A 14322-nucleotide genomic window follows, 5' to 3' on the forward strand; every position below is an offset into this window, starting at 1 on the left:
AAAAGAAAAAGAAAATTATAAAATATCAATTACAATTGAAAATTTCATTATGCAAAATTGTAAATTGAAAATAATTAGTGCTTTTTTTTTTAAATCTTCATTAGAAAATTTAATTGAAAAACAAAAGGTTAAAAACCTTGCACTAGAAGATTTCCATCAATTGAAAGGAAAAATATGGTTTTAATATTTCAACATCAAACTTATTTGATCTACGAAAGAAAAAAAAAAAACAATGTTACGCAACAGGTAGATGGAAGTTGTAAATTCATTGTGAGAAAATTGATGAATCTACAATTCACCAGAGTTGGCAATTGTTATTTTCTTTGATGTTTTTCCACTCTGGGTTCCATAAGCTTCAATCTAAAAGGTAATAAATAAAATAAAATTAATATAAATATTATTTGAAATATATTAATTTTAATAGTTAATGTTAATTTACCTTCTTGACAATGTCCATGCCTTCAACAACTTTGCCAAAAACAACGTGTCTGTTATCGAGCCATCCTGTCTTGACAGTTGTGATGAAGAATTGACTTCCATTAGTTCCAGGTCCAGCATTGGCCATGCTCATTACACCAGGTTCTGTGTGTTTAAGTTGGAAGTTTTCATCCTTAAAAAATTAAAATAAATATCATTAATTTATTTTATATGTTTAAAAAGTATTACACAATATTTGAGATCTTGAAATTATTGTTATAAAAAAATATACCTCAAATTTGTTTCCATAGATTGATTTTCCACCAGTTCCATTGTGATTAGTGAAATCACCTCCTTGGCACATGAATCCTGGAATGACACGGTGAAAACTGCTGCCTTTGTAACCAAAACCTTTTTCTCCAGTACAAAGACAACGGAAATTTTCAGCTGTCTTGGGTACTACGTCACTTCTCAACTAAAATAAAATTACATAAAATTAATTAATAATGTTGTTTTTAATTTTTATATATCCAACTTTATAATAGAAAAAAAAAGAAAAGAGAATAAATTGTGAGAATCAATAATGGCGACCCCCACGTGGTTTCAAAATTTTATTAATATTATGGAGCAAAAAAAAAAAATGTACTTTTAATAACGTGAGTATAATTTAAAACGAAGAGGAAAAAAAATAAATAAATTATTCTATAAATTAGGCGAGTCATTGACTAATGTATATTGGCAAAAATGGATGATGAATATAACCGGCAAAGAAAAAAAAAAAAATGATGAAAATTGGATTTTCGCTTGAAATTAATTGAATAGTAAAATTTATGTAATTATTATATTTACCTCAATAACAATACGGCCGGCTGGCTGGTTATCGATACTCATATCAAAAAAACAACGTGGAAGACCCATTTTTTTGGCTTTTGTTGAAAAATCTTTTACAAACGATGAAAAAAATGGTGTAACTGGGCGGGCGGTGGCTACCAAATGGCTGAAATTGTTGAAAGTCGAATTAATTGACAACCGGCGGATCGATGCCAACGCCATTTTCTACTTTTCGAGTATTATTTCAAGTTCTAACCTTAAAATAACTCGTGCAATCACGCGCTCTCTCTCTCTGTATTTAATTATAATTTTTTTTTTTCGAGTTATATAATAATTTTGATATAGTAATAAAATATATAAATTGTGTTCCGTGAGTTGTCAAAGTGAATGACAGTTACTAGTATTTTTGCCGGCAATTGCTAGTTATGGAACACAATTTAATTTTAGAAAAAAAATCCCTAGAAAACTTTTTATTGTTAATTGTTAATCATTGCTATTAATATATTATTATTATTTTTAAATGTATAAAGAGTTTAAAAAATTCATAAATATATTTAATAAGATTTTAATGTGTACATGGAAAATCTATTTTTAATTTTCTAAAAAATTTATCACTGCGTTATGACGTTATGTGCAGTGTCATGCGCAAAAAAACGAAACACATATCGTGAATTAATTTTCTCCAATTTCCTCGTTTTTCCCGAATTATATTTGTAAAATTTTTAAATAATACATATCATCAAATGCAATCAAATGTAATTTGAATTGAATTATCTTTAATACGAGATGAAAAATAATTATTTAAATGAAAGGAATATAATGGAAAATTTATTTAGAGAATTGTTGGTTAATTTTTAAATAACTAATTAATTAAATATTAATAACAATGATAAATTTAATTATTTACATTTCATAACAGTGTATAATATAAAAATATTGATCAGAATTTTTCAAACATAAATACCGGAAATTACGTTTAACATCTAGGGAATTTTTTATTTAGTGGAAAATTCAAAATTTATTATTTCAATATTTATAAATAGATTTGTTTTATTGCGTAATTTAAAATGTAAAATTTTAATTAACAGGTATTGAATTATTTTAAAAAAGAAAACAAAATCTAATAAATTTTTTCGACTAATTTTTGACTTTGGCAGTGTTGATATGTCAAAAAAATAAATAAAAAAATGGCGTCCAAGTAATAGACGCTGATTGGAAGTAATCCAAAATATAAAAAATTTTTTTTTGTGTTGATTTGTGTTGAGCAATTGACACATAAATATATAATTTGTGTATTTTGTTTTATTTTTTTTTATAAATTTGACATTTATAATGAGTAATTTATCACCATTTGGTGGTGGTAAAAATCCACCTTGGGTACGAAATACAGGTAATTAAAGTGCAACATAAAAATTTAATTTTTTTTATTCTCTACAAACCAATCAATATGTACACCCTCAACAAATTGTTCATGTTTTTTTTTTTTTACTCATTTTTTTTTCATTAAAAAAAAATTTCTTATCAATCAAGACAATGTTGCCAAATTTATACTGAAAAAGAAAACAAAAATAATTTATTTTTCAAATGAATCAACAATTTTTATTATCAACATTATTTCTATGATTTATTGCCCATATTAAAAATTTATATTTACCATTATGCCAATCAATTATCTTTTTTTTTTTTTTTTTTTTTTTCGTTCTAGTTTATATCAGGTTTAATCTTGTAAAAAAAAAAAATGTTATATGTTGTTATTTTTAGAACAAACTACACTCATTTTAGAGTTTTGTAATTTGATACAACTCACTTGATGTTTGTGGGTGATTTTTTTAAAAAACTTCAAAATCATAAATAAAAAACTATAAAGTTAAGAATTTTTTTAAAAATAATTAATTGTAAATTTTTTTTAAGGCCAAGGAATACAAAATATTCAACAACAAATGTTGGGCCAAATGGGTAATATTGGTGGTCAACCAATGGTACAATATCAACAACAAACCCAACAAGTTTATCAACAAGGATTGGGTTTACAACAGCCAAATATAACAATGGCATCAATGGCATCACTTGGACAAAATTTATCATCTGGTATTGCTGGACAATTATATCCACAAGTTGCAACAGTATCATATCCAACACCAAGAAGTCTTAATACAAATGCATTTCAACAATCAGTTAATAGTAGTGTACAACAACAAGTACAACAAAATGTACAATCATCATCAACAAAACAAAGAGTATTTACTGGTACAATAACAAAAGTACATGATAGTTTTGGATTTGTTGATGAAGATGTATTTTTTCAAACTAGGTTTGTTAATATCTTGTTTGTTAGTTAATTTAAATAATAAAAGATATTAAAATTATATTTATTAATTTACAGTGCTTGTGTAAAAGGATCAAATCCAGTTGTTGGTGATCGTGTACTTGTTGAAGCATCTTATAATCCATCAATGCCATTTAAATGGAATGCAACAAGAATACAAGTATTACCAATGGCTAATAGTGGTGGTGGTGGAGGAGGTAGTGGTAATAATAATAGTAATCAACAAAATTTACAACAATCAAATCGTCAACAACAGCAACAACAACAACAACAACAGCAGCAACAGCAACAGCAGCAACAACAACAGCAACCACAACAATCAAATCGTTCATCTGGTGTATATAATGCTGTACCACCACCAAATGATAATCCAAATAATAGGTAAATTTATCAAAAGACTTGGCATCTCATTGATAATTAATACTAATTATTATTATTATTTTTTGAATAGATTTTCAAATGTATCATCAAATTCAACAAGTAATAGAAGTAAAATATCACGTGTTAGAGAACGTTCACCACGTGATCGTAGAAATGATGATGATGAAATTGAAAGAAAAAGACGTCGTGAAGAAAGATTAAGAGAACGTGAAAAAAAAGAAGAACGTAGTCCATCAAGAACAAGAAGAAGTAAATCACCAAGACCACGTCGTCGTATTAGAGTTGTACCACGTTATATGGTACAAATACCAAAGATTGCTCTTGATTTGTAAGTTTTAAAATATTTTTTTATATTTAAAATATAAAATTGTATTGTATTAATATTGTATTTTTATAGACCAGAAGCAGATGTATTAGAAGTTAGAAGACGTTATCAAAATATGTACATTCCTAGTGATTTTTTTTCAACAAATTTTCGATGGGTTGATGCATTTCCACCTCATATGCCATTTACATTAAATAAACCATGTAGTTTTCATGTTATGCATAAAGATATTGATTCATGTGTTGAAAATACTGCTGTATTAGAACCACCAGATGCTGATTATTTATTTTCAGCAAAAGTAAGTATAATATTATATTTATTAATAAATTTTATGTATATATTTTAATGATAATTATCATTTTTTATTAATTTCAAGGTAATGCTTATGTCAATGCCTGCTATGGAAGAAATATATAAAAGATGTTGTGGAGTTACTGAAGATAAAGATTCTGATCGTGATTATGTACATCCAACAAGATTAATTAATTTTCTTGTTGGTTTAAGAGGAAAAAATGAAACAATGGCTATTGGTGGTCCATGGAGTCCATCTTTAGATGGACAAAATCCAGAAAAAGATCCATCTGTATTAATTAAAACAGCTATTAGAACTTGCAAGGCTTTAACTGGCATTGATTTATCACACTGTACTCAATGGTAAGAGCTCATCAATTATATTATTATTTATTATTTTTTTTTTAGGTATATATTATTTTTATTTTTAATGCAATTTTAATGCATTCACAATAAATTTCACTAAATAAAAAACGTAAATATTTAAAGTGTTAATGTATATGCACAATAAAAATTTGTATAGCATGAACACTTTTTGAGGTATGTATTAAAATATTTAAATTAATAATTAATAATTAATTAACATTGGATCAATTGGAAGATGAGCAATGGCAGCCAATCAACAAAATTGTGTGATAAACAATATAATAAAATTTACAGGAAAATATCTTCATTAATATATTTTTTTTATTTTTTTTTTTATATATATTTTATCACTAAATTTATCTGTCAACCTTCTTCTTTTACACTTGTGATTATTTTTCAAACACAATATATATTTTTTTCTATTTTTTTTTTTCTATAAATACTTATGGCTTTTAAATAATATTTTAATTATTTTGTTTTCTGCAGTTGTGTGGCTTATGAACAGACAAAATAGCTTTATGAATTTTAATACTTTTATTTTTTATTTTTCATCTAAATTCACAAAAGTACATATTATATATTTTAATTTAAAAAAAAAGTGAGGCTAATTGTCTGTCATTAACGATGTTGATGATTTCGATATTGTTTTCTTTTTTTTTCCATTGCGGCCATAGGTATCGATTCTTGGAGCTCTACTACAGACGTACTGAAACAACTCACAAATCAGGCAGAGTGGTACCTTCTCGTGTTGAAACGGTCATACTATTTCTCCCAGATGTATGGAGCTGTGTACCAACAAAATTGGAATGGGATGGTCTTCATATCAGCTATAAAAAACAACTGGATCGTAAGCTGATACGTTCATCATCAACAAATTCCGAAGATGTGGATGCTGTTGTTGCTGATAATGATGATGCTGCTGCTGCTGTCATTGATCAAAAGGCACTGCCCACAACCATCCCATTATTACTATCTAAATTTTTTTTTCATATATTTATTAATATTAATATCATAACACACAAAAAAAACCAAACAAAAAAAAACATTATTTGTTTTTAGTACTTGTCTATATATCGTTCCTGCCAATATGGTTTTTATTATCAAATTTATTTTTTTTTCTTTTATTTTTTCTTTTATACATCTATTTCTTTTGTTCAAGTGGATTTATCAGTCAATGGAAAATTATGAACGACAGACGTGTGATGGTCTTCTCGATTTTCGTGCAGTCTTTTTCTGTTCTTTTTTTTTATTTTTTTTTTATTTGTCAATGGTGATTCATCAACCTTTTTTTTATCACTCAGCTAATTTCCTCCATAAAGCTGAATAATTTTATTTAACTGTCTGTCTATTAAACTATTTTTTTTTTTTTTTAATTTTTATTTTCGTGTTTTTATCGTTTATTGATAGTAATTATTATAAATTTTATACAACTACAATGATACCAGAGCCAGGATTACAGCTAGAAGAATAATTTGATTGATACGTTGACGACGGGGCTTGACGATCTTCCAAATGCTGACACAAAAATTTATTTATGTCTCTTTAGAAAAAAAAAAAAAAACGAAAAGAAAAAAAAAAACGAATTCATTATTATTTATTTCTCTGTGTGATAAATTGACAAACAAAAACAAAAATTATTTTTAAAAATTAAATCTAGTTATAGGGAGATACTTAATTATATTTTTTTTTTTTTGTTTATTATTTTTAATAACTTTATAAAAGATAGAATGAAAGACAAAAAAAAAACAAACATTTCTTTTTTCGCCTTTTTTCAGCTATTTTTTTCTTTAAAGATTTTAATATTCATGTAAAATAAAATTGGCTTTTTGCTTTCAGGATGAAACAACACCAGAGAAAAAAGATCCAACACACTACTCTGAATTGGATCCAAAAACGATGAATGTAAGTTTTTAATTTAATCAAATTGAATTATTAATTAACATATATAATTTTTCATTAACATCAGGTTAATGATCTACGTCAAGAATTAGCTGCAAGAAATTTAATTTCAAAGAGTCTTCTTAAACCACAGCTAACTGCACGTCTTGCTAAATGCATTAAATCAGAACAAGCTAAAGAAGAAGGACGTATAGAAGAAATTGATGATACAGAAGAAGAAATAACACCAATTTCTATAACAACAACAACAACAACAACATCTAGCAAAGAAGATATAAAAGATATAAAAGAAGAAAAAAAAAGTAGAGATGCTGATGATGATAAAAAAAAAAATAATGAACGTGAACGTATTATGCTAGAAAAACGTTATACATTACCAGAAACATCACATATTATTGTGCATCCATCACGTGTTGCTAAAAGTGGAAAATTCGATTGTACTGTTATGTCATTAAGTGTATTACTTGATTATCGTCCAGAAGACACCAAAGAACATTCATTTGAAGTATCATTATTTGCTGAATTATTTAATGAAATGTTAATGCGTGATTTTGGCTTTAGAATATATACATCATTATCAAATTTACCAGAAAAAATAAAAGAAAAAGATGATGATAATAAAAAAAAAAGTAATGATGATGATAGAAGACGTGATGATAAAAAAGATGATAATAAACGTAAAGATGATGATAATAATACTAAAAAAATAAATAAAAAAGATGATAATAATAAAAAAAAAGATAATAAAAAAGATGATAAAGATTGTAAAAATAAAAATGATGATAAAGATAAACATGATGATAATGATGATTATGATGAAGATGAAGATACAGAAGATGATGATTCAACAAAAGATGATAAAAAAGATAAAGATAATAATAATAAGGATAAAGATTCTTCTTCATCATCGAAAAAAAAAAAAATTAAATTATATACATATGATCCATATTTATTATTGTCATTTGTTTATTTTGATCAAACACATTGTGGTTATATATTTGATAAAGATATTGAAGAACTTATTTATACACTTGGTCTTAATTTATCAAGAGCACAAGTACGTAAATTAGTACAAAAAGTTGTAACACGTGATTCATTACATTATCGTAAATTAACTGATAAATCAAAAGACGATGATAGCAAAGATAAAGATGATAATAAAAAAGCTAATAAAGATGATGATGATATTGATGATGTTGATGAAATAAATAAATATAATAATGAAGAAGAAGCATTACGTACATTAGCATTGGGTAATAAAAAATTATTACCAGTATTTGTATCAAGTGGACCAGCATCAAAACGTGCACGTGGTGATAATATTATTAATCAAGATACTGAAACAATACCAGAAGGTTTTATTATGTTTAAAGGTTCATTGGTTGATGTTGAAAAACTTGTTTGTCAATTAAAACGTTCAGAAAAAGCACGTATTGATACTGAAGCTAAAATGATGGAAATACAACATGAATTAACAAGTGTTAGTGATAAATCACATAAACAATCTAGTACAATTAAAGATATAACTGATGATTTAAAAAGTTATAAAGATAAACTTAGAAGTACTGAAGAAAAACTCAAGAAAACTTCGGTATGTATTTTTTTAATCTATAGTTTATAATTATTATTAAGAAAGTTTGAGTATAATTTAGTTATCTTCAAGAGTTTATTTAACTTTTGAATTAGATTTCTCAAATAATTGATATATGTTGTGTTGAAATTTCATATTGATAATTTAACTTGTTTGAAAGATAGTTGTTGTTCAAGTTGGTAAACTTTTAGTTAAATTAATGATCATAAGAAAAAATGAAATTGATTTATATTTGTAATTTTTAGTCTTGATAGTTGATCGAGAAAATTAATTTTATTAATTGTTGTTTTTTTTTTTTTACAGAACGAGTGCTATTCTTACTTGAGTACCTTGAAAAATATTTATCATACAGCATCAAAAGTCATTCCAAATGACACAAAAAAAGTTGAAATTGTTGAAATACAAGATGAAAAACAAAGTGAAATAAATGGTTCACAAATTGAATTTAAGTCAAAGAGTGATTCAAGATGGAGCGATAATAAAAGTTCTATTAAAAAAGAACCAATAGATATTGATAAAAAACATGATACTAAAAGTTCAATCAAGAAAGAGTCAATAGATAGTGATAAAGAAAAAAAATAATTAATTAAATTAATTCTTTCTTTCTTTCTTTTTTTATTGGAAAAATTATTATTTATATGAAAATAAGCATAATTTCGTGATAGTATCAAAAAAATCAGTGTTTTATTATTACGTGAATATGAAATCCACGTATATATGCAATTAATTATTGTTTGTTTAATTTTTTTTTTTTCAAAAATATCAAATTTCACTTGATATTAATATACTACATTTATGAAATTTAACAATTATATAATTATAATATAATATTGAATGACAAAAAACAAATAAATAACGTATTGTAATACAATTTTTTTTTTTGTTTTTTATAAATTCGCTCATTATTAAAAAAAAGTTAAATAATTAAATAATAAACTAAGTAGATAATAATTATAATTATCAATAATTTATCTTGATTTTTTTTTTTTTTTTCTCTTTTTTCATATTATAGTGTAATCGATTTTTTTTTACAAAAAATATTCACTGTAACACCAGTAAGTAGTGTGCGTTAAAAAAACAAAAATTTTTTTTGTTAAATTCAATTATAAATAAAAGAAAAAAAAAGTACAATTAAATTTCCATAAACCAAAAATAAATAAATAAATAAATAAAACATTTGTAAATGGGAATGTGCGAATAAATTTACTATAGAAAAAAAATAATTATTATACTTCAATCGATTATGAAAAAAAAAAGTCATTTTTAAAAATTATCTTGATCATTTGTAAATTCAAAATTTTGATATAATCTTTATTAATTTTGAATTTTCTTATGGAATTTTTTCTATCATTTAACTCTTTTGTTACAATTAAATGAAAAAAAAAAAAAACAATTATATTTTGTCTAATTATTTAATAATCATTGTTTGTTGGTAATGTTTTTCAATATTTTTACTATAAATATAAGAATATAGGATAGTAATATGTAATATCACTGTAATGTAACACTTTTTTTAAAGACATCAACCTAAAGAACCCTCTCCTACGTATTCCTCCGATATTTTTTGTTTTTATCCGTTGTTTATTCAATATAAATAATTAAATTTAAATCTTTTCACAATCTTTCTGTTTGGTTACAGGGGCTGTGAGTAGAAGCAGTTTGCAGATTTTACACGTTGAAAAACAACATGAAGAATTCGATTTTAATTAAAAAAAACTCCTAACTTCTATAGAAATTAAATTTTCTTAAAAAATGGCATGCGAGCATTTTCTCCACCTTTTGCATTACTCCTGTTTTCTCTGGCATTACTCCGCTTTTGGCCCGTTTCCTGAGAAATTACTCCGGCATGAGATCAATGCTGTTGTTGTCAACTTCACTGATCTCATGCCGAATAATTTTGCCGGTACTAATTTCATGCCGGAGTAATTTCTCCGACAATGGCCCAAAAATAGAGTAATGCCGGAGAAATATTTCCACCAGGGATATTTTACGAAAATCGAATTTTTATTTTAAAGTTATTAAAATTAAATATATTTGATTATCTTTCTTTTTTTTACTAATTTTCATGGCTGGTCAAGATGATTTTACAACGAGCAACGAAAATGGCCTTGAATAAGGTATAAAGAAGATCAATACCCTTCTAAAAAATGATAAAGGTAAAAAAATGAATTGAAAATAAAATAAATTTTAAACTTACAATTAATATCTGTCGAATTTTGAATTAAAGTGATTGATTGTGATTGATTTTGTTGAACAAGTTAACTAGTTGTTGTTTCGCGAATTTTTAAACCTCGACACTATCAACCTGTTGTAAGCTGCGATGAACTTGTTTCGATATCTCTATCTAATCCACTGGTATCGGCATTTGCTGGGTGCTCAATTTTCAAAAAAAAAAACATTCCATGTCTGCAGATGGTACTCAGCAAATGCCAATACCAGTGGATTAAATAGAGATTTCGAAACAGGTTGACCTTCTTTATCCTTTATTCAAGGCTATTTTCTATGCTGATCGTTGCAAAATAATCTTGACCAAACATGAAAATTAGGAAAAAAAAATAAAATGTATAAAAAAATATCTTAAAGATCAACATCATCAATAAAAAAATAATTTAAAAATGTATATTCATATGTTTTTTATTTTTGGAGAAGACTTTGATAATTCAATATATAGATTGATTTTTTTTTTTTAAATTTTAAGTTAATAATTGATTTAATTTTTCTTCAAATACGTTTTAAATATATATTTAATTTTAATAACATTTTAGTAATATTTAAAATGGAAATTCGATTTTAGTGGAAATATTACTCCGGCATTACTCATCTTTTGGCCCATTGTCGGAGAAATTACTCAGGCATGAGATTGATGCCGGCACGAAGAGACCTCATGCCAGAGTAATTTCTCCGTCAGTGATCTCACAAGTCACGCACGTTCGTTACCGCAACGCCACTCGATTATTCGGCAATCATAAAGTTCGCCTCCTGTATGTATTTAATATTTATAGTTGTTGATAGTATTCAATAGTATTGTTGATCCAAAATAAAGTGGACATTTTAACTTGAAACTTGACAATAATTATACTACATAATTTATAATAAAACGTACTGAAAAATAGTATAAATAAGGATACTCAATTATCAGTTTGAAGTGTGTATCTATTTAGACCATATAAAAAGAGGGAAAATAATCTAAAACTTTGTTTAAAATCTTAGGTTATATTCAACTTGATAATATTTACAAACAAACATAGAGAAGAACCTGAGGAATATAGGTGTTTGTTGATTAAGATTATTTTGAAAAAATGCCAGAAATAAAAATAACACCATTAGGAGCTGGTCAAGATGTAGGAAGAAGTTGTATATTGGTATCAATTGGTGGAAAAAATATAATGCTTGATTGTGGTATGCATATGGGTTTTAATGATGAAAGAAGATTTCCAGATTTTTCATATATCACAGATGGTCCAGTTACAAATCATATTGATTGTGTTATAATATCACATTTTCATCTTGATCATTGTGGTGCTCTTCCTTATTTCACTGAAATGGTAAATAAATAATAATAAATTTAATAGTAATAATATAAAATAATAAATAAAATTTAAAATATATAGGTAGGATATACAGGACCAATATACATGACACATCCAACAAAAGCAATTGCTCCAATATTATTAGAAGATATGAGAAAAGTTGCTGTTGAACGTAAAGGTGAATCAAATTTTTTTACATCACAAATGATAAAAGAATGTATGAAAAAAGTAATAGCAGTAACATTACATCAATCAGTTATGGTTGATCAAGATCTTGAAATAAAAGCATATTATGCTGGTCATGTACTTGGTGCAGCAATGTTTTGGGTACGTGTTGGTTCACAATCAATAGTATATACTGGTGATTATAATATGACACCAGATCGTCATCTTGGTGCAGCATGGATTGATAAATGTCGTCCTGATATATTAATATCAGAATCAACATATGCAACAACAATAAGAGATTCAAAACGTTGTCGTGAAAGAGATTTTTTAAAAAAAGTACATGAATGTGTTGATCATGGTGGTAAAGTATTAATACCAGTATTTGCATTAGGACGTGCACAAGAATTATGTATATTACTTGAAACATATTGGGAACGTATGAATTTAAAAGTACCAGTTTATTTTGCACTTGGTTTAACTGAAAAAGCTAATAATTATTATAAAATGTTTATAACATGGACAAATCAAAAAATTAAAAAAACATTTGTACAAAGAAATATGTTTGATTTTAAACATATTAAACCATTTGATAAAACATATATTGATAATCCAGGTGCAATGGTTGTATTTGCAACACCAGGTATGTTACATGCTGGTTTATCATTACAAATATTTAAAAAATGGGCACCAAATGAATTAAATATGGTTATTATGCCTGGTTTTTGTGTACAAGGTACTGTTGGACATAAAGTATTATCTGGTGCTAAAAGAATTGAATTTGAAAATCGTCAATTTGTTGATGTTAAAATGAGTGTTGAATATATGTCATTTTCAGCACATGCTGATGCTAAAGGTATTATGCAATTAATACAATATTGTGAACCTAAAAATGTTATGTTAGTACATGGTGAATATGCTAAAATGGAATATTTAAAAGATAAAATTAAACAAGAATATGGTATTAATTGTTATAATCCAGCAAATGGTGAAACATGTATTATAAGAACAACATCAAAAGTACCTGTTGATGCATCACTTGTATTATTAAAAAATGAAGCTAAAAAATATTCAGCATTACCACCAGATCCAAAAAGACGTAGATTATTACATAGTGTATTAATGTTATTACCAGATGGTGCATGTCTTGTTGATACTGATGAAATTACTAAAACAACTGGTATACCAAAACATACTGTTAGATTTACATCAATATTACAAGTTAATGATCCAGGTACTGTTTCATCAACAACACTTAAATTATATAGTCCACTTAATGAACGTTTAAATGAATGGAATGTACAAATTATTGATAATACAATAACTATTGAAAGTGTACATATTAAAATTGATACTGGTGATGATAATGATGCACAAAAAAAAATTTATGTATCATGGACTAATCAAGATGAAGATCTTGGTAGTTATGTATTTGAATTTTTAAAAACAATGTTAAATTAATTATTATTATTATTACTATCATTAAATCTTTTTATTTTTTTTTTTTAATAATAAAATGTAGAAAAAATTTCTAAACATGTGATAACTTTTTTTTCATGACTCTAGTATAATTTTTAAAAATTGGGGATATCTTTGTCATTGGAATTTTAAGGATTTATGATGGTTTTTTTTTGTTGAGGTTTATTAAATTATGCCAGGGTACATATATATATATTTTTTTTTTTTTTTTCAACTATATATTTTATGGTTTATGTATTGCAACTGTTATATAATATTATACTACCAAGAAATTTTAAGGCTGATCAATATTTAATTACAACATTACTGTGGGGTTTATATAATTATTAATAATAATTTTTATTTATTTATTTAATTGTTTTTATTAGTATAGTCTATAATATATATATATTTATTTTTGTCATTTCATCTTTAATATTATGAATATTTCTAATAATCAACAAATCATAATTTAATATTTTTCTTTTCATTTTCTAATCGCAATGATGAAGCAGAATTTTTTTTATTGGACGACATAAATATAGGCATTGTTTATTTATTATTAATTTAAAATGAGAAAAAAAAACAGCAATAATTAATGGTTTTTTTTCAGTTTGTTTTTTTACACAATGGTGGTGGTGGTGTTTTTTTTTTTTCGATGGACTAATCGCCCAATTGAATTGTTTTTATTTTGGCAATTGTATGTTTTTTTTTTTGAGTTTTTTGTTTTTGTATATAAAAT

General features: G+C 25.4%; 3 protein-coding genes across 3 annotated transcripts; 2 read left to right on the forward strand and 1 right to left on the reverse strand.

The window, feature by feature from the left end:
* Positions 1 to 25: 25 nt before the first annotated feature.
* LOC122854820 (peptidyl-prolyl cis-trans isomerase-like) lies at positions 26 to 1504 on the reverse strand. Its single transcript, XM_044155808.1, has 4 exons — positions 1267 to 1504; positions 710 to 892; positions 440 to 610; positions 26 to 360 (listed from the first exon to the last, which is right to left on the reverse strand). Exons 1-4 carry the CDS (start codon positions 1468 to 1470, stop codon positions 289 to 291), a joined length of 630 nt encoding a protein of 209 aa, XP_044011743.1. The 5' UTR covers positions 1471 to 1504; the 3' UTR covers positions 26 to 288.
* Positions 1505 to 2427: 923 nt separating this feature from the next.
* Positions 2428 to 9820, forward strand: LOC122854821 (cell division cycle and apoptosis regulator protein 1-like). Its single transcript, XM_044155809.1, has 10 exons — positions 2428 to 2638; positions 3160 to 3559; positions 3632 to 3955; positions 4026 to 4283; positions 4353 to 4578; positions 4657 to 4934; positions 5612 to 5879; positions 6774 to 6839; positions 6904 to 8427; positions 8731 to 9820. The coding sequence occupies exons 1-10, from the start codon at positions 2581 to 2583 to the stop codon at positions 9007 to 9009; spliced, it is 3681 nt and encodes a 1226-aa protein (XP_044011744.1). The 5' UTR covers positions 2428 to 2580; the 3' UTR covers positions 9010 to 9820.
* Positions 9821 to 11349: 1529 nt separating this feature from the next.
* On the forward strand, positions 11350 to 13661 carry LOC122854822 (integrator complex subunit 11). Its single transcript, XM_044155810.1, has 3 exons — positions 11350 to 11572; positions 11638 to 11972; positions 12039 to 13661. Exons 2-3 carry the CDS (start codon positions 11727 to 11729, stop codon positions 13581 to 13583), a joined length of 1791 nt encoding a protein of 596 aa, XP_044011745.1. The 5' UTR covers positions 11350 to 11572; positions 11638 to 11726; the 3' UTR covers positions 13584 to 13661.
* Positions 13662 to 14322: the final 661 nt, after the last annotated feature.

The sequence above is a fragment of the Aphidius gifuensis genome, linkage group LG4 (genome assembly GCF_014905175.1).
Source record: "Aphidius gifuensis isolate YNYX2018 linkage group LG4, ASM1490517v1, whole genome shotgun sequence".
NCBI lineage: Eukaryota > Metazoa > Arthropoda > Insecta > Hymenoptera > Braconidae > Aphidius > Aphidius gifuensis.